Raw genomic sequence first — 19,601 nt, 5'->3', positions numbered from 1 at the left:
GATGAGAAGGCAGCGAGAATGGTAAGCGTGCGGGATTCTGAAGCAGCAGACGTTACAGTCGCTCATGTAAATCCATGGTATCATGCCCACAGGGGCGTAATACCATGGAAAGCATGCAGACGCCCATGGGGCTAGAGCCTCTGCTCATTTACATAGGGAATATGTAAGTAATAAAACGTATTTTATTACTTTCATATTACACAATATTACAACATGGGGATGGGTGGGAAAGAGTTACTAGCTCACACATCACCCTGCTTGTAAGTTCTAACGCTTTTTTGATCACCTGACCGATTCCCTTTATATGTATTTTAGTGGACTTTTGTGCGATATACCAACACTAAGTTGCAAGTATTTGCAAAGTATAAAGGAAATGATACATGATTTTCAAAATATTTTAACAATACAAAATCTGAAAGTTGTGACGTGCATGTTATGGGGGGCTGTCTGATAATAACCTAAATGAGTATCAGACAGTCAGGGTCCACCGTGCAAAGACTCTGCTGCAGACTATGGCAGAGTGCAATACCTCTGTTAACTCACATAAGGATATAATAAGTAAGTAAAGCAATTCCTCCCTTACTTGGAGGGTGTGTGGAATGATCTCTGTTAATAATCACAGAGACAAAGGCAATGTGTGCGAAATGGCACCTACCTAGGTCCGCTCTTCTAGTGGTGCAAAAGAGACGAACAGCAGCGTAAGCCGCACAAAGCTCCTACCTGCGTTCGCTCCACTAGTGTGCGAGGACATGAACCACTAGATATGGCACCTGCCTAGGTCCGCTCTTCTAGTGGTGCAAAAGAGACGAACAGCAGCGTAAGCCGCACAAAGCTCCTACCTCTGTTCGCTCCCCTAGTGTGCGAGGATACGAACAACTGCCAGACGCAGTATAAGGAACGTTACCCTAGCGGCAACGTCCACCTACGAGTCGAACCACAAGGCCCAGCCAGACCATGTGCCTCAGGCACCTGCCTATGTCCGCTCCCCTAAGAGGTAAGGATACGGACAGCAGCCGAAGCTGTAAGGTATAAGAACGCTACCCTGCCGGTAGCGCTCACCTAGCATAGACAGAGGAATGCCTAGAGGAACGCGCACAGAGCGTCTACTCTTATGCATGAACCAAGAGGACTGAGCGCCATGCGGCGTGTGTCAGGGTCTTATATAGACTCTGTGCCTCATCCAAGATGGAGGACACCAGAGCCAATCCGCTGCCAGAACGACAGGAGTGACGTCATGCTGGCCTATCACTGAGCAAGGCATCACAAGCACATGACCAGCGACCAATCGGCATAGAAGGTGTCAGAGACATGTGACCTCGTGTCAGCGATGATGTCACCCGCACATGTGCAATGGCTCCAAGATAGGACTTAGTCTCTGGCGCTCGCACATGTGCAGTAGCAAGAAATCTGGACTTAGTCTCCAGTGCTCGCACATGTGCAGTAGCAAGAAATCTGGACTTAGTCTCCAGTGCTCGCACATGTGCAGTAGCAAGAAATCTGGACTTAGTCTCCAGTGCTTGCACATGTGCAGTAGCAAGAAATCTGGACTTAGTCTCCAGTGCTCGCACATGTGCAGTAGCAAGAAATCTGGACTTAGTCTCCAGCGCTCGCACATGTGCAGTAGCAAGAAATCTGGACATAGTCTCCAGTGCTCGCAGCAACCGTAACAGTGCATTTGTTTTTCGCACCGAGTCAATACTTTTGTAAAACCACTTTTATCCTGCATTTACTGCTGTAAGTCTCTTGGGGTATGTCTCTACCTGCTTTGCACATCTAGAAGCTGACATTTTTGCCCATTCTTTTTTGTAACATAGCTCTAGCTCAGTGAAATTGGATGGAAAGCGTCTATGAACAGCATGTTTCAAGTCTTGCTAAAGATGTCCAATGGGGTTTAGGTCTGGACTGTGACTGGCCATTCAAAAACATAAATATACTTGCTCTAAACCATTATATTATAGCTCTTGGAGTATTTTAAGAGTCGTTGTCCTACTGGAAGGTGAAACTACACCCTAGTCTCAAGTCTTTTGCAACCTTTGACAGATTTTCCTCCCGAATTATCCTGTATTTAGCTATGTACATTTTTACCATCAACTGTCTGTCCTTCCTAAAGGTTTCCCACGGCATGATGCTACCACCACCATGTTTGATGGTGGGGATGGGGTTTTCAGGAAGATTTGCTGTTAGTTTTTTTTGCCACAGATAGCGTTTTACATTAAACCCCAAAAGTTTCTACTTTGGTCTTATCTGACCAGAGCACTTTCTTACACCATGCTAGCTCTGTCCTATACATGTCTTTTTGAAAATGGAATTACTTATGGATTATTTTCCAAAATGACTTGTTTTTTGCCACTCTTCCATTAAAGCCTTATTTGTGGAGTATATGTGGCGCCCTTGACCTGGTTAGGCACCACTGAGTACTACACCCATGCTGGGACAGTGCTTCCAGGTAGTTCTAAAGGCCGGAAAGAGGTGTGTACGCACAGACACATAGCAACCAGGTCTCCCACACCATTAGATGGGACCCTTGGGCAGTCCCTAGAGGGGTCTGGCTTTCAATTCTTGTCAAGGGGTGTAGTGGAGGGCCTGGGAGCTAAAATGCAGAGGCTGAAAGGGAAGGAGTGGAGCGAGCCAGTCTGATAGTGGTGAGCGGGGGTTGATAGGAGACGCAGATGCACGCTCACACTAGTCAGACCCTTCGCGTGGAGTAGCCGTTAGCGGGGGTGAACGGTAACCAGTCAGTCAGTCAGAAAGACAGAGAGAGTCAGTCGAGTATGGGGACTGCCGGTGATTAGGCACGGACAGGGTACAGGTCCCTTGAGTCGACTTCCATTTATTGATCTACTAAAATTGCCGGTGAGGGTACTACAAGTACCTCACCAACCACACAGAGTCCGAGCCTCAGCAGCAACGCAGGGACCCATAAGGAGATAGAGCCAGAAGCCATCTCACCTGGTCCACGCTGCCGGCAACCGGTCCAGAAAGGGGAGAAAAGGCAGTAGCGACTTCCCTGGATAGACCCCACGGTACTTCAAGTCAGGGGTTATCTGAACAAAGAGTGCTAGGAAGGCGAGTTAATGGCTACCCTCAAACTGGCCTGAAGGAGTCCTAGTTCAACCTGGTTTATCTCAGCATCGCCCGGGTCAGCTCACCACAGCAACAACAAAAATGAGTAAAGAGCAGTTGAAAGACTTTCTGGACTGAGACTGAGTTATTCTGGGACCTGTTGTTCTACACACCCGACCCCCTGGGGCCTGCCTCATTCACAGGAGGCCACACCATCTGCCTGCAGACTCCATCAGCCCTAGACGCTCATTAAACCTGCAGTGGCAGTCATCCAAATCCCTAACCGCAAACCGTGAGTGGCGTCACGACACATATATACAAAACTGACATACCTGTTGCCATATATACAGAAGAGGACCCTGTGGCGTCCCTGAAGCGACGTCCCTGGGGCGACACATATATCTCTAATAGTTCTCCTATGGACAGATTCTCCCACTTGAGCTGTGGACCTCGGCAGCTCCTCCAGAGTGTCCATGGGCCTCTTGGTTCTGTTGTTTTCACTAAAGGGCTGCAGGATGTGCTCATTGATTTAAATATTGTTTTCTATATTCTACTTAGATGAGAAAAAGGAAAGAAGAAAAGGAAAAGTCCACAATTTCAAACACTATCCTCCTACATGCAATTTATTGTGTATAGATATTAGTATGTAAAGTAAATATCAAATATTAATATGTCTGACGCTTAGTACAAAGAGTATATCCGGTATCCGTAGCTAAGATAATACCTGTCTGAAGATAGGATGAGCGTATAAATGTTGCTCTGAGTAGATTTTAACACTTGCTCATATGAAATAGTTATTTGTGTGTCACTAATTTTACTTCAAATTTAGTAGATTGAAAGCATCCTTATATAAAAAAATGTTATCCATTTTGTCCTTCTGTTGTTCATTTTCTACTCTTGCTTTTGTATGATTTATTTTGTCAGTCGAAAGCACTTCAAAAGGCACACATATTTGTGAGGTCATGGTTAAGAGTCAAGAAACTGTTTGAAAACTTCCAACTTCCCACCCATCAATCTTGATTAGAGCACCATTCCATTGTTTTTTTTTTTCTTTTTATTTCACTGCTGGAGTCGTATCTGCTCCCTGCCACTATTAATATATACTTATCATATGTTGTCTTCTGCTCTTCACGGTGCTGCTTCGGTCTCGCTCCTCTAACAGTCACAAGATATTAATGTAAGTAAAGCGAGTTTTACACGCTACGTTATTTCTAGCAATTGCTAGCTATATTGTACGCAAAAGCACCCACCCCCGTTGTGCATGCGATATCGTGTGATCGCTGCCGCAGAGAACATTATCGCTCCGGCAGCGTCACACGCACTTACCTGGTCGGCGGCATCGCTGTGACTGCCAAACAATCCCTCCCTCAAGGGGGAGGTGCGTTCGGCATCACCGCGACGTCACTAAGCGGCCGGCCAATCAAAGCGGAGGGGCGGAGATGAGCGGGATGAACATCCCGCCCACCTCCTTCCTTCCTCATTGCGGGCGGGACGCAGGTAAGGTGAGGTTCCTCGCGCCTGCGGTGTCACACGTAGCGATGTGTGCTGCCGCAGGAACGAGGAACAACATCTTTAAACAACCATTAACAATTTTTGGTTTTAGGACGACCTCTCCATGGTGAACGATTTTCACCACTTTGGAGGACGTTTAAGGTCGCTGGTAAGCGATACCGTTAATGATGCCGGATGTGCGTCACTAACGACGTGACCCCGATGATAAAACATTAACGATATCATAGCGTGTAAAGCCCCCTTTAGTCTATGGCTATGTGCGCACGTTGCGTAATTTCATGCATTTACGCTGCATATTGTACTGCAACATAGACGCATGTGTCCTGCGTCCCCTGCACAATCTATGAAGATTGCGCATAATCCATCTGCATGTTGCGTTTGAGAGTGCAGTGATTTACATGCTGAAATTTTGATCCAAATCGCTGCTGTCAAAAAAGCAACATGTCACTTCATGCGCTTTGGATGCTGCTCCCACTCTGTCTATGGGAGAGGCAGCATCCAGAACGCATGAAATTGGCATCTATTCTGCAGACACACTGCATCCATTACGCAGTGTTTCTGCAGCGATTTGAAGTGCACATCCACTGCCAAATCGCTGCAGATTTTTCAGCATGGACACTACACAACGTGTGTACTTAGCCTTAAGGCTTGTGCGCACATGGTAATTTCATGCGTTTACGCAGCATTTAGCACTGCAGCGTAAACATATGCGCCCTGCGTCCCCAGCACAATCTATGAAGATTGTGTATAATCCGTGCACACGATGCTTTTTTGAACGCAGCGATTTGAGTGTCAAAAATTTGACAAAATCACTGCGTTTAAAAACGCAGCATGTCAATTATTCCTTGCGCTTTGGATGCAGCTCCCACTATGTTTGTGGGAGAGGCAGCATTCCGAGCGCATCAAATCGTCATTTTTTCTTCAGAAAAACTGCATCCATGACGCAATGTTTCTGCAACGATTTGAATCGCACAAGAGCTGTCAAATCACTGCAGAAATTTCTGCAGTGACACAATGCAACGTGCGCACAAGGCCTTAGAGTGCCTTATTGAGGCTCCCATAGACTTACATGGAGATGTGGCTTCAAGTTTGCCCAGCAAACACTGGAGTGATTTGGTACGTCACAAACAACAAAATATGACCGGAGCATCGACGAGAACAGAATAAGATGGCTGCTGGTAAATACAGTGGCATGCAAAAGTTTGAGCACCCTGGTCAAGTTTACTGATATTCTGAACAATTAAGCAAGTTGAAGATGAAATTATCTGTAAAAGCCATAAAGTTAAGGATAACACATATCCTCTGCATTTTAGACAAAAAAAAAATATATATTTTTTACATTTTTAAATTCACAACAAAAAAATAAAGTTGGCCAATGCAAAATATTGGGTACCCTACATGGTTAATACCCTGCAGCACCCCCTTTGGCAAGTATCAAAGCTTGTAAATGTTTTTTGTAGCCAACCAAGAGTCTTTCAATTTCTTGTTTGAGGGATTTTCATGCTTTCTTCCTTGGAAAAGTCTTCTTGTTCTGTGAGATTCGTGGGTCCTCTTGCATGCACTGCTCTTTTGCGGTCTAGCCACAGATTCTCAATGATGTGCAGATCAGGGGACTGTGAGGGCCATTGTAAAACCTCCAGCTTGTACCTTTTGACATAGGCTAATGTGGATTTTGAATTGTGTTTAGGATCCTTATTCATTTGTAGAAGTCATCCTCTTTTCAACTTCAGCTTTTTTACAGATGGTGTTATGTTTGCTTGAAGAATTTATTAAACTTTAATTGAATCCATTCTTCCCTCTACCCGTGAAATGCTCCCAGTGCCATTGGATAGAACACAACCCAAAGCATGATTAATCCATCCCCATGCTTAATGGTTGGCGAGATGTTCTTGTCATGACATTCTGTCTCCTTTTTTTCCCAAACATTTGGTTTGATCATTGTCGCCAAGGAGTTCTATTTTAACGTCAGCAGTTAACACGACTTGTTTCCAAAATACATCAGTCTTGTTTAGATGTTATTTTGCATACTTATGATGCTAAATTTTATGGTTAGGACGCAGGAGAGGTTTTCTTCAGATGACGCTTCCATGAAGGCCATTTTTCTGTAGGTGTCTCTGAACAGTAGAACAATGTACCACAACTCCAGAGTCGGCTAAATCTTCCTGAAGGACTTTTGCAGTGAAGTGAAAGTTCTGATTTGCCACTCTAGCAATCCTACGAGCAGCTCTCCCAGAAATTTTGCTTGGTTTTCCAGACCTTATCCTGACCTCCACTGTTTCTGTAAGTGCCATTTCTGAATTACTTTTCGAACTGAGGAAAGGGCAACTTGAAAACACTTTGCTATTTTCTTCTAGCTTTCTTCTGCTTTGTGGGCCTTCACCATTTTGATTTTCAGAGTGCTAGGCAGCTGCTTTGAAAAACCCATGGCTGTTGTTTTATTTGCACAAGGTTAGAGGAAGCTGGGTTTTTCTAAAGCTGTAAAATTTGCATCACCTGCCCTTTCCTAACTATGATAATGAACAAGCCACAAACCTAACAGGCTAATTAAGGTCTGAAATGATAGTCAAAGTTATCTGAGCACACAAATCTCCAAGGGTGTTCAAACTTTTGCATTGGCCCATTTTCATTTTTGTAGTTTTTAAACTGTTAAAGATGAAAATATTTTTTTTTTGTTCTTACCTAAAATATAAAGGAAATAAAGGAAATGTGTCATATTTAACTTTATGCCTTTCAGAGATCATTTCATTTTCAACTTGATTAACTGTTCACAATAACAGTAATTTTGACCAGTGGTGCTCAAACTTCTGCATAGCACTGTATATTACTGGAACATGCATTAGTGATAATTAATAGATCACCTTGTTTCTCAATAATGGTTAGTGAAGAAATCTGTAAAGTTACATTAATTCTAAACAATCTGTATGTAGACATTTAGAAACTTTGTACGGATTCCCTGTAGTAAAATTGGATACGTCACAACAGACATATATTGCTATCAAAATTATGTCACTCAGTATGAAACAAGCAATATAGCATGTGAAATATTGCAATAGCCAATAAATTGAATCCTGTATATAAGAAGACATATAAGAAAAGCTGTAAAATTGTTAAACCTCATCTCTCTGCTGAGATATGGTAACCTAAATTTATGGGTCCAGAGCCGGAGGCTGACAGTTCTTATTCAGTCATCTGCAGTTTTGCTATAGAGGGATAGTTATGAAATAAACTTTACAGTAATATGTACATCTAGTCTAGTCTGTCTTAAATAGTGGCTATTATTTTGGTCTATATGTGAACCTACCTCTTTGACATAATTGCTAGCACACATTGTCGGTTATAGAGGAGTTAGTGCCAAAAATGTATAATTGGTAGAGTAAGGTTGAACTTGATGGACCTAGGTCTTTTTTTTTCTCAACCTATGTAACTATGTATTTCACATCTGCTTCAAACCAGCCTCGCAAAACAAAAGCAGCTCCAGAAACCTTAAAGAAGTCATGTGTAGTGATGAACGGACTTGTTGAAATTCGGGTTCACAGGGTTTGGACTGACTAATTAAAAGTTCGGTTTAAGACCCGTACTTGACTTGAAATTGACCTCAAACCCTGAACCCGATATAAGTCACTGGACACACAACTTTTGTGGTGTAAAATAACTGTAAAATGCTTGTAGTAAAGGCTAGGGGGCTGCAAAAGGAACCAAACTGGGGCCAATTGCCATGCAAACATATGTGAATAAGAAATAAATAAAAGATAAAAAAATTACATGGGCTTTTGCCTATTTGTGATAACCAGCGCAGATAAAGCAGACTGTAACCCTCAGCTGTCAGGCACCCACTTCATCTTTTTTTCTTTACTGTGTACATCTGTGTACAGGCATCTTCAGAGTGCAATAAAGCCTTTCAAAAAACTTTTTATTAGTAGAGATGAGCGGACCCATTGAAGTTCAGCCGGACTTTAGATAAAGTTCTGTTCTGGACCCGAACTTGACCTGAACCTCATTGGAAGTCACTGATTGCGCAGTTTGGATCTTCACCCACATACAGCCAGCCATATACAGAACACTCTCGGGGACGGTGAAGTTTTTCTTATTTATTTTATTTATTTTTTGTGCAGAATACATCTGATAACAGTGATGTTATCCCAAGTGCAAGCTGTTCAAACACTGCAAGCGGCTCAAACTGGGCTGAGCACCAAGCGTACCAGAGCACAGTGGTGTTTGCTCAAGTTGTTTGCATACGTAAGACTACATAAACAGTAAAAAACTGAAAAGCGATAGTGTTGGCCCCCTTAAAAATAGTCTTGGTGAAATGGTGGAAGGGGATGAGGGTAAAGCCAACCTGCTGAATGACTTTTTTTCTACGGTTTTTATACAAGAAAATTCCATGGCAGGTAACATGACCAGTGATACCATAAATTCACCCTTGAATATTACCTGCTTAACCCAGCAGGAAGTACGCCGCCGCCTCGAAATCACTAAGGTTGACAAATCTCCGGGCCCGGATGGCATACACCCCAGAGTACTACAGGAATTGAGTTCTGTGATAGATAGACCATTATTTTTAATCTTCTCAGATTCCTTAATAACAGGGTCGGTACCGCAGGACTGGCGCATAGCAAATGTGGTGCCAATATTCAAAAAGAGGACAAAAACTGAGCCGGGAAATTTATAGGCCGGTAAGTTTAACCTCTACGGTTGGTAAAATCCTTGAGGGTTTCTTGAGAGATGCTATACTGGAGTATCTCAAGAAAAATAACCTTATGACAGAGTATCAACATGGGTTTATGAGGGATCGATCCTGTCAAACTAATTTGATCAGCTTCTATGAAGAGGTAAGTTCAAGCCTGGACCAGGGAAATGCAGTGGATGTTGTGTATATGGACTTTTCAAAAGCTTTTGATACGGTGCCACACAAAAGGTTGGTACATAAAATGAGAATAATGGGGATAGGGGAAAATATGTGTAACTGGGTTAAAAACTGGCTCAGTGATAGGAAACAAAGGGTGGTTATTAATGGTACGTACTCGGACTGGGTCTCAGTTCATAGTGGGGTACCACAGGGGTCAGTATTGGGCCCGCTTCTTTTCAACATATTTATAAATGACCTTGTTGGGGGCATGCGGAGTAGAATTTCAATATTTGCAGATGATACTAAACTCTGCAGGGTAATCATTACAGAGGAGGATAATTTTATATTACAGGGAGATTTATGTAAATTGGAGGATTGGGCTGAGAAGTGGCAATTGAAGTTTAATGTAGATAAATGTAAGGTCAGGCACTTGGGTAGAGGAAATAACATTTATGATTATGTACTTAATTGTAGAACACTGGGTAAAACAGACACAGAAAAAGACTTGGGTGTATGGGTGGATGGTAAACTTCACTTTAGTGGACAGTGTCAGGCAACTGCTGCCAGGGCTAATAAAATAATGGGATGTATTAAAAGAGGTATAAGTGTTCATGAAAAAAATATAGTTCTACCTCTGTACAAGTCACTAGTGCGACCGCACTTAGAATACTGTGTACAATTCTGGTCACCGATATATAAGAAGGACATAGCTGAACTGGAGAGGGTGCTGAGAAGAGCGACCAAGATTATTAGAGGAATGGGTGGGCTGCAATACCAAGACAGGTTATTAAACTTGGGGTTATTTAGTCTGGAAAAACGAAGGCTTAGGGGGGATCTAATCACAATGTATAAATATATGAGGGGACAGTACAGAGACCTTTACAAAGATCTTTTTACACCTAGGCCTGCGACTGAGACACGGGGGCATCCGCTACGTCTTGAGGAAAGAAGGTTTAATCATAATCACAGACGAGGATTCTTTACTGTACGAGCAGTGAGACTATGGAACTCTCTGCCACATGATGTTGTAATGAGTGATTCACTACTAACATTTAAGCAGAGCCTGGACGCCTTTCTTGAAAAATTTAATATTACCAGTTATGTATATTACATTTTATGACAGGGTATTGATCCAGGGAACTAGTCTGATTGCCGGATGTGGAGTCAAGAAGGAAATTTTTTCCCCATTGGAACTTGTTTGCCACATTGGGGTTTTTTTGCCTTCCTCTGGATCAACATGTTAGGCTACAGGTTGAACTAGATGGACTTAGAGTCCCCCTTCAACCTTAAAAACTATGATACTATGATACTATGACACCCAAACTCTAAAGTTGGAGACTGACTTTTGTTTTGTAAAGTTTGTGTTTGGTACGACCTTTAACGTTTGGGTCAACTCATTTCTTTTTATTAGCATACGAACAGTAGCCAAACTCTGAAGTCAGACAAACGTTTTTTTAAAAGTCCATGTTCGAGTTTGAGACTCGGACACCCGGTGTCCTCTACAAACCCTGAACCGTTCGGATTTGCTCATCCATACTAGTGTGCAGTGAATTCTTCTGGTTTATGTATGTACCTTAACATCATTAGTTATTATCACTCTGAATGGACATAACATAATACAAACTTCATACCTTTTCTACACAGGCTTTTATGAATGTATTCCTTTAACTTTGCCATGTGATATAGTCAGGGGTGAACATACCATTGGTCCAATAGCTAAGAGGGCCCACTTCTACCTCCCAAAACAGATGAAAGTGCTTATTATCATGAGCTAATGGACTGCAAAGGGCCCATGTACTGTTTTGACACAGGGGCCCTCTTCTATTTGTCTTCTGTGGATTGTTGGGAACAGAGTTGGGGCACAATCCTTTCAGCTATTTGAAGGAAACAAGAATATTTTAGATGTTTCCCTTTTGCTCATCACTTGAAAATAATTCTTTAAAAAAATATCAATAAAACAGCAGTTTTTATAGCTTAAAAGATACTTTAGAGTCATGAATTATCTAAAAAAGAATAAAAGGCTACCTGTAATTAGTAACCTGTCACCAGTAAAAACAAGTTCCTTTTGTTATCCAGGTGACAACAGTCACGTCTATATTGTGCAAGTAAGCAGCTGGGCAGACACTTCTGAATATTCTGTTCCAACCGGAGACAAAGTATTTCCTCCAGGCCGTTCTACTTCTTTCTGCTGCAAGCTACATTCATTCATACATAGTAAAACATTCCTCCCAATGATTAGATACTCAACCTTCTTTCATCTGACTAATTCAAGAAAATTGTGGATTAAACATCATTTTGTGGTTTCAACCAGAAAAGCATATTACCAAAAATCGCAGAACATTCACTAAAGGCAATTCAGTTGATGCTACGCTTGGGATTATCTGTTAGCCACTGGAGGTCATTGAATTAAATTGTATGTTTCATGTATTCATAGATACATAAATTATTCATAGTGATCACATGCTGAACCTTTTGGGAGTTGTAATAAAATATAAGGATTGTTGTAGATCACGTGATTTTAGAAGTGGACGTAAAAGTGTGGTCCTACACTTAAAATGTATTTTCTAATTACCTATCTTTACCTCCTAATCAATTTTGTAATTATCATTATTATACAATTTCCTACACTTCTCCCTTATCTATCTAATCCCTAAAGGTGTTTTTTTTTTCCTGTGACAGTTTGAGAGGAGTTTCAAACGTGACGACACAGGAGGCTGGAGCTGCAGTCGCTCCACACAGTGTCCATTGACCATCCAGGAACAGGACATCACCAGGGGGCAGCGCTGCAGATGTTTACTAGTTTCTTGCATAGCCGCTCGCTGAGGATGGCCTGGATCCTGGCTGATGTGTGAGGGATGCTGTGGACAAGTTTATTGCAGCACTGACATGTTACTTATCTCTCTGTGCCCGATCCATTTTTTGTGTGATGTTGACTGGGGTTGGTGCTAGGTGCAGTGAGTGACACTAGCTCCCCCCACAGCCTCTAACACCACCTTCAAAGGAAGCACCATCAGGTGGCAATGTTGATGTCACTCACTACTTCTAACACAGCCCTCTTATGACTTCATTTGATGGCGGTGCTAGAAGCAGTAAGTGACTCCAACGCTAATCATGCTTCATTTGAGGATGGTGCTAGAAGCAGTAAGGGACACCAGCACCGCCACTTGATGGCACTTCATTTGAGGGCGATGCTAGAAGCAGTAAGGGACACCAACACCGCCTTCTAATGAAACTTTGTTTGAGGGCACTGCTAGAAGCAGTAAGTCATGCTTCATTTGAGGATGTTTCTAGGAGCAATAAGGGACACAAGCACCGCCCACTGATAACACTTCATTTGAGGGCAGTGCTAGAAACAGTAAGGGACATGAGCACCACCCTCTTATGAAGCTTCTTTTGAAGGTGGTGTTAGAAGCAGTAAGGGACACCAGTGCTGTTAATGCTTCAATTGAGGGAGCTCCTAAAAGCAATAAGGGATACCAGCATTGCGCACTGATGATGCTTCATTTGAAGGCGGTACTAGAGGCTTGGGCCAGTGCTGGTGTCACTCACTTCATCTAGCACCGCCCCCAGCTGGTTTCTTTCCCGCAAGCATTTAAAGTAGCCACAGAGAAATTAGTAAAATGAAGACGCTCCACTTACCCCGGCCACAGCGTCCAACACACATGATCCAGGACCTCCTCATGGAGCGGTGATGCAAGAAACTAGAAAGTATCTGCAGTGCTTCCCAATGGTGACGTCTTGTTCAATGAGAGGCAATGGATGCTGTGGGAAATGACTGCAGTTCCTGCCTCCTGTGATGACTCCTCTCAAACAAAAAAAATCACAGGAAGTGCAGTAAAAAAAACACCTGTAGGGAATAGAGAGGGGAAAATTGTAGGGAATTGTATAATAAAGATAAATACAAAATTGGTTAGGGGGTAAAGATAGATAATTAGAAAATACATTTTAGGTGTCAGACCACCCCTTTTCTTGACACGGGGGTTATCTGTATCCTAAGAGTCATGTTATATTTGGATATCAATAAACTCATTGACAAGATTACTGGAATATTTGTTGAAGGACACTTATTTTTTAATACATCACTCTCATTGTTTTCTTTAGTGTTGGCTCACAGTGATCTGTTTTCTTTCAGACTTGGATTATCACATGTATTTATCTCCAACTATTTTTTGTATGCTTTGGAAGCCCGTGCACAAATCCTCTGACTGATGCTGTGCATGACATTGAAAAACTGGTAAGACAAATAATTTTCCTTGACATTATTCCATAAGAATACTTAAAAATATATGACGTTGGACTTCATGCAAAACTAAAGCTGTAATATCATCTTCAAACTCTAAGAACCCCTCCTGGCACCAGTTATACAAATCCACGCCGGAAAGTGCTATCTGTGGGTTATGAGAAACCAACTCAGCTCCATTATTTTAACTGCAAGCTAGAAAATGAAAATCAGTGATCTATTTGTTAATATAGACATGTCAGCTCTGGTTTTTCTACAATTCAACTTGATACAATACAAATGTCGTCATATTTTATCCCTGCTAGAAACTATGAAAGAATACACTAAAGGCACCCTTACACATTAGTCTAATTTCGGCCAAACCCACCAATATCGATAGGTTTGGCCAACAGTTTAATGTGTATGGTATAAAACACTCAAACTAACAGTTATTGCATGTAACACAGCTTACAGCTTAACTCCTTCAAGACGGGGACAATTTCCGTTTCTGCGCTTTTGTTTTTTTTCTCTCCTTCCCAGAGCCATAACTGTTTTTTATTTTTCTGTCCACATAGACCAGTGTTTATCAACTCCAGTCCTCAAGACCCACCAACAGATCATGTTTTCAAGTTTTCCTCAAGAAGGCTTTAAGGATTTCCTTAAGGTTGCACAGGTGATGGAATTATTCCCTGTCTAATATCGAGGAAAACCTGAAAACATGATCTGTTGGTGGGTCTTGAGGACTGGAGTTGAGAAACACTGACATAGACATTTAAGGCTTGTTTTTTGCAGGAGTTGTACTTTTGAATGACATCATTTAATGTACAGGACAAGAGGGAACAATTTCAGACTGGGAAGAAACTGAAAAAAACCGCACAATTCTGAAATCGTTTTTTGGGATTTTTTTTTTTTTATTACAGTGTATATTTTGTGGTAAAAATTACCTCCTAATATGATTCTCCTCATCAGGATAATTACAGCAATACCAAAAACTCTAGCTTTTATTATTATTTTACTGGTGAAAAAAATCAGAAGTTTGCCCCCCCAAAAAATGTTTTGGGGGTTTTGTCACCGTTTTTCAAGACTCGTAACGTTTTCAATTTTTAGTTGATGGAGTTATGTGATGGCTTTTTTTCTGCAGGATGACACAATATTTTTTATTGATACCATTTTGGCATAGATATGATGTTTTGATCACTCTAGAGTGTAATTTTGGCATTCTTAAATTTATTTAGTTTTTAGTGTTTACCAATTGAGTTAATTATTTTCACATTTTGATAAATTGGACTTCTCAATGTGGGGATAATAAGTGTATTTTTATTATTTTTATTTTTAATGGGACAAAAGGGGGGATAATTTCAACTTTTGGGGGGGTTATATTTTTTAAATTTAAAACCTTTTTTTTTTTTTTTTTTTTTTTTACAGTCTTTAATAGTTCCCATAGGGAACTTTAAAAAGTGATCATCTGATTGCTTGTGCAATATACAATAATGCCATAGCATTGCTGCATATAGTAAAAATCACAGTCTCCTTTGAAACACAAACACAGGCGGTGCTTCAAAGGACCTCTAATGACAAGCACAGAGGTCTTCAGCAAACCACCTGCTGTCATAGCAACCTATCAGCGATCACGGTCATGTAACGGGTGTGCCAATGGACACTTAGCATGGCATGTAAAGTGCTGCTGCCAAACTAATTTAACAGGTTAACAATCAGAGGAACGTCCTGGCTGTAATACATCACCATCAGTTGCCGAGTATGGGGTGGGACCACAAAGTGTGTTGCACATTAATATTTTAAAAATACCATCACACTACCCTGAATCCTATCACTTATATAAAGTTTCTGTATCATAGCCTTTTCTCTGAGTCTTATATTCTGTAATACAAAATTACCCCCATTTCTAGTTACTGCAAAAAGCACAACAGTTGAATTTTGGAAGATGAATAAAAGGTTTGTCTTGACGTATCTACAGTGACTTGAATAAAGAGGAACATCAAAAAGTGTAGAAACTTGTCATGTTGCTCAACACAAGCAATAAATAATATTGTGTAAAAATATTTTTACTTTGCGATTTCAAAGCTCAGTACTCCTAACGAGCAGTTTGACGCTCGGACAGGCGCGACTCGAGTATCCAACTATAATGGAAGTGAATGGATAACTGGAGCATTTTTTTGTGAAGATTTCCCAGAAAAATGCTTGAATCCCCCATTGACTTCCATTTGTACTCGAGTGCTCAAGTCCCCCATTAGCATCCGTTATACATGGATGCTCAAGTTGCGCCCATCCAAGCACAAGTACAGAGCACCCTAGCATGATAGTGTTTGCTCATCACTAATCTCTACTTTTTTAACATTTTTTTTTCAAAGTGATAATTTGTTAGTGTAGTCTTCATGCACTGAAGTAAATTACTGTCTAAAACACATCAAGTATGTGCAATCTATAGCTTAAATGCCATCTGTCTCTTTGAAATGCCATATTTTAAGTTCAATCCATCAACTGTCACTGACATAGAACAGCATGTGAGTTTCTTAAACTAGAAGATGAAAGAAGTAAAAACATATTAGGCTTTTACCAAACAACCTTTTTGGTTTACATTCTTAGGCTATGTGCGCACGTTGCATATTTGCATGCAGTTACGCTGCGATCTGTACCGCAGCGTAACTGCATGCGTCCTGCGTCCCCAGCATAATCTATGAAGATTATGCAGGAGACGTGCGCATGTGGCGTATTAGAGCGCAGCGCTTTGGCTGCTGCCCGAAGCGCGCATTCTAAGAAGTGACATGTCACTTATTCCGTGCACTGTGCATGCATCCCCCGCTCTATCTATGGAAGGGGCTGCACTCAGAGCGCATGAAATCGGCTTTTTTTTTTCATTACGGACTCTTTCTGCAGCGATTTGAAGCGCACGTGTGCTGTTCAAATCGCTGCAAAAATTTCTGCAGGGACAGAACGCTACGTGCGCACATAGCCTTAATGTCATCATGATGGCTATAAGACACCTATTATACCATTTTCTATATCTAGAACAAGGAAAAAAAAGCACAACTAGCAGAAATAAAATACAATTGGGGTGCAAAGCCTCCAAGGCACAAGCCTACTACTGAATAGTAGAAACAAAATATGGAAGCAGTACAACAAAAATAGTGCACATAGGATTTCAATGGCTCATGTGATGATATTTTGGTTCATAATATGAAAGGCTCACACTATGAACCGATACATCGCCATGTGGGCTATATAATTTGCACTATTTTTATATATACTGCTTATTTATGAGAAGTTAGGGATATTTGAATTTTGGGGCAAGTTTCAGGATGATCCTAAAAGGCACCCTAACCTTTTCAGGTGAACTTAATGTGACCTTCTATAAACTTTTGGGTAAACACGTCCAACTGTTCAATGTTTCTGTACTTGTACTTCATGGCAACATTCACAAAAGGTTTTTGATCCATGAATCGCCCAATAAATCTCCGGGATCAATTAGGATTGGCATTTAACCTTTCCTCCTAATCATGCAGTTTATATTTTGACATCATGAGACCAATTCGACACCAACAATTGATCAACAGTACATAGATGGAAGTGACCACTCAGTTTAGAGCGTCAGAGTGTTATCTCTCTGAAGAGAGACTGTAAGAGTCACAGAAAGGCATAGAAGTGGATCTCCTTTGGTCACATCCTACACTGACTGCTTTATTGGGAACAATGCCCTTTGGAACAGGATGATGAATGCCACTCAACTACATGCATATTTAGGGAAGGTTAGAGGAACCCAGGTGTCACATCAGATGATTCAAAACAGTTTACATTAGCATTATCTGTAAGCTAGATGACCGGCATGGGTACACCACCAGGTAGAGGCTTCATCCTGCTGGACAAGGGACCAGTGGGCCTCAGTGCTGTTGACTGAATAAAATCAATTCACGTTAAGCAGAAATGATGTCCATCAACAATGCTGGAGACTTAAAGAAGAGGACTACAGTATCTTTCAGCCACTGTTGTCACCAGACAAGTCTTTGGTGGTAGTGGTATTAAGCGGGCTTTACACGCTGTGATATCGTTAATGATTTATTGTCGGGGTCACGTTGTTTGTGATGCACATCCGGCGTCATTAACGATATCACCACGTGTGACACCTATGTGCGACCCTAAACGATCGCAAAAGCAGCCAAAATCGTTTGCCGCGGAGAGGTCGTCTTAAAACAAAAAATCGTTCTCTTCTAATTTGCGATGTTATTCCTCATTCCTGCAGCACCACACATCGCTATGTGTGACACCGCAGGAGCGAGGAGCATCTCCTTACCTGCCTCCACCGCCAATGCGGAAGGAATGAGGTGGGCGGGATGTTTACGTCCCGCTCATCTCCGCCCCTCCGCTTCGATTGGATGGCTGTCGTATGACGTCGCTGTGACGCCGCAAGACCCGCCCCCTTAGAAAGGAGGTGGATCGCCGGCCAGAGCGACGTCGCAGAGCAGGTAAGTCCTTGTGACGGGGGTAAGCGAGGTTGTGTGCGACGGGCAGCGATTTGCCCTTGTCGCACAACCGACGGGGCCGGGTACAATCGCTTGCGATCTCGTCAGTGAGATTGCAGGGTGTAAAGCCCGCTTTACAGCTTTGGCAGGTTTGTCTAGTCAATTCAGAACTGGCCAACACTTTGTGAATGGTACTGTGTCAAGCCCCTACTACGTGAACAACATTTTTAATCCAGTGACTGTGTCTCTGCATGAACAACATAGGCCTAATTTATTAATCTTCATGGACGACGATGCTCCAGCTCATTTAGGTCTGATCATTCGAGAATGGCTGCTGGAGACTAAGGTACCTCAAATGGAGTAGCCTGCACTGTCTTCAGGCCTGAATCTAATAGAAAACATATGTGATCAGCTGATGTAGAGGCTTGTAACTCTGTTCCCCAGAACCTCAAAGAACTAAGGTCTGCTCTTCAAGAAGAGTAGGATGTCATGCCTTCGCAGACACTAACTTGTGAGCAGCATGAGATGTTGTTGTCAAACTGAAATTGATGCTCAAGGCCACGTGACAAGTATTTGAGACACTATGGAGAGATAAGGTATGCACACCAGTGACTATGTAAGGGGAATACATGGAATAGCAGAAACTGCTGTGTGAATACTGACATGAAAAATTCAATAGCTATATGTACGAATGAAATGTGGAAAAATGGAACCTGCATTACTGCCATGAATATATGAATAAAGAGAAATTTAGCTACTGAATTGATCAATGCAATAGAGCCCCAACACTACGCCAAAGTATTTCTCTACGTTGGGGTCCCTAGCTTGTGTGTGTCCTCTCATGCAGTTAAAAAACTTACCGTGTATGGGAAGCTGAGACCCAGGCTATATATACGATGTGGATTGGCAATAGGTGTGTATGGGGAGGGTTCCCAAACGAAAATCAACTAACAAATAAGAAATAACGTTTGGAACTCCACTCTATGTCTAAACTGGGTGCAAAAAGCTAAAAAACATCACTATGGGGAGATAAGGTATGCACACCAGTGACTATGTAAGGGGAATACATGGAATAGCAGAAACTGCTGTGTGAATACTGACATGAAAAATTCAATAGCTATTTGTAAGAATGAAATGTGGAAAAATGGAACCTGCATTACTGCCATGAATATATGAATAAAGAGAAATTTAGCTACTGAATTGATCAATGCAATAGCATTGCAATAGGTCCCTAGCTTGTGTGTGTCCTCTCATGCAGTTAAAAAACTTACCGTGTATGGGAAGCTGAGACCCAGGCTATATATGCGTATAATGTGGCTTGGCAATAGGTGTGAGTGGGGTGGGTTCACAAACGAACATGAGAGGACACACACAAGCTAGGGACCCCAACGTAGAGAAATACTTTGGCGTAGTGTTGGGGCTCTATTGCATTGATCAATTCAGTAGCTAAATTTCTCTTTATTCATATATTCATGGCAGTAATGCA

At 41.8% G+C, this 19,601-nt stretch overlaps 1 protein-coding gene across 1 annotated transcript in view; it reads left to right on the top strand.

Annotated features, from left to right (window-relative positions):
- Positions 1-19,601, top strand: part of KITLG (KIT ligand) — a 192,631-nt gene that overhangs the window by 70,248 nt on the left and 102,782 nt on the right. Inside the window, exon 2 of the mRNA XM_075344787.1 lies at positions 13,554-13,655. Coding sequence (XP_075200902.1) covers positions 13,554-13,655 — 102 coding nt within the window. The remainder of the gene's footprint in view (positions 1-13,553; positions 13,656-19,601) is intronic.

The sequence above is a fragment of the Anomaloglossus baeobatrachus genome, chromosome 4, assembly GCF_048569485.1.
Source record: "Anomaloglossus baeobatrachus isolate aAnoBae1 chromosome 4, aAnoBae1.hap1, whole genome shotgun sequence".
NCBI classification, from domain to species: Eukaryota; Metazoa; Chordata; class Amphibia; order Anura; family Aromobatidae; genus Anomaloglossus; species Anomaloglossus baeobatrachus.
This window is presented reverse-complemented; position numbering and strand designations above follow the sequence as displayed.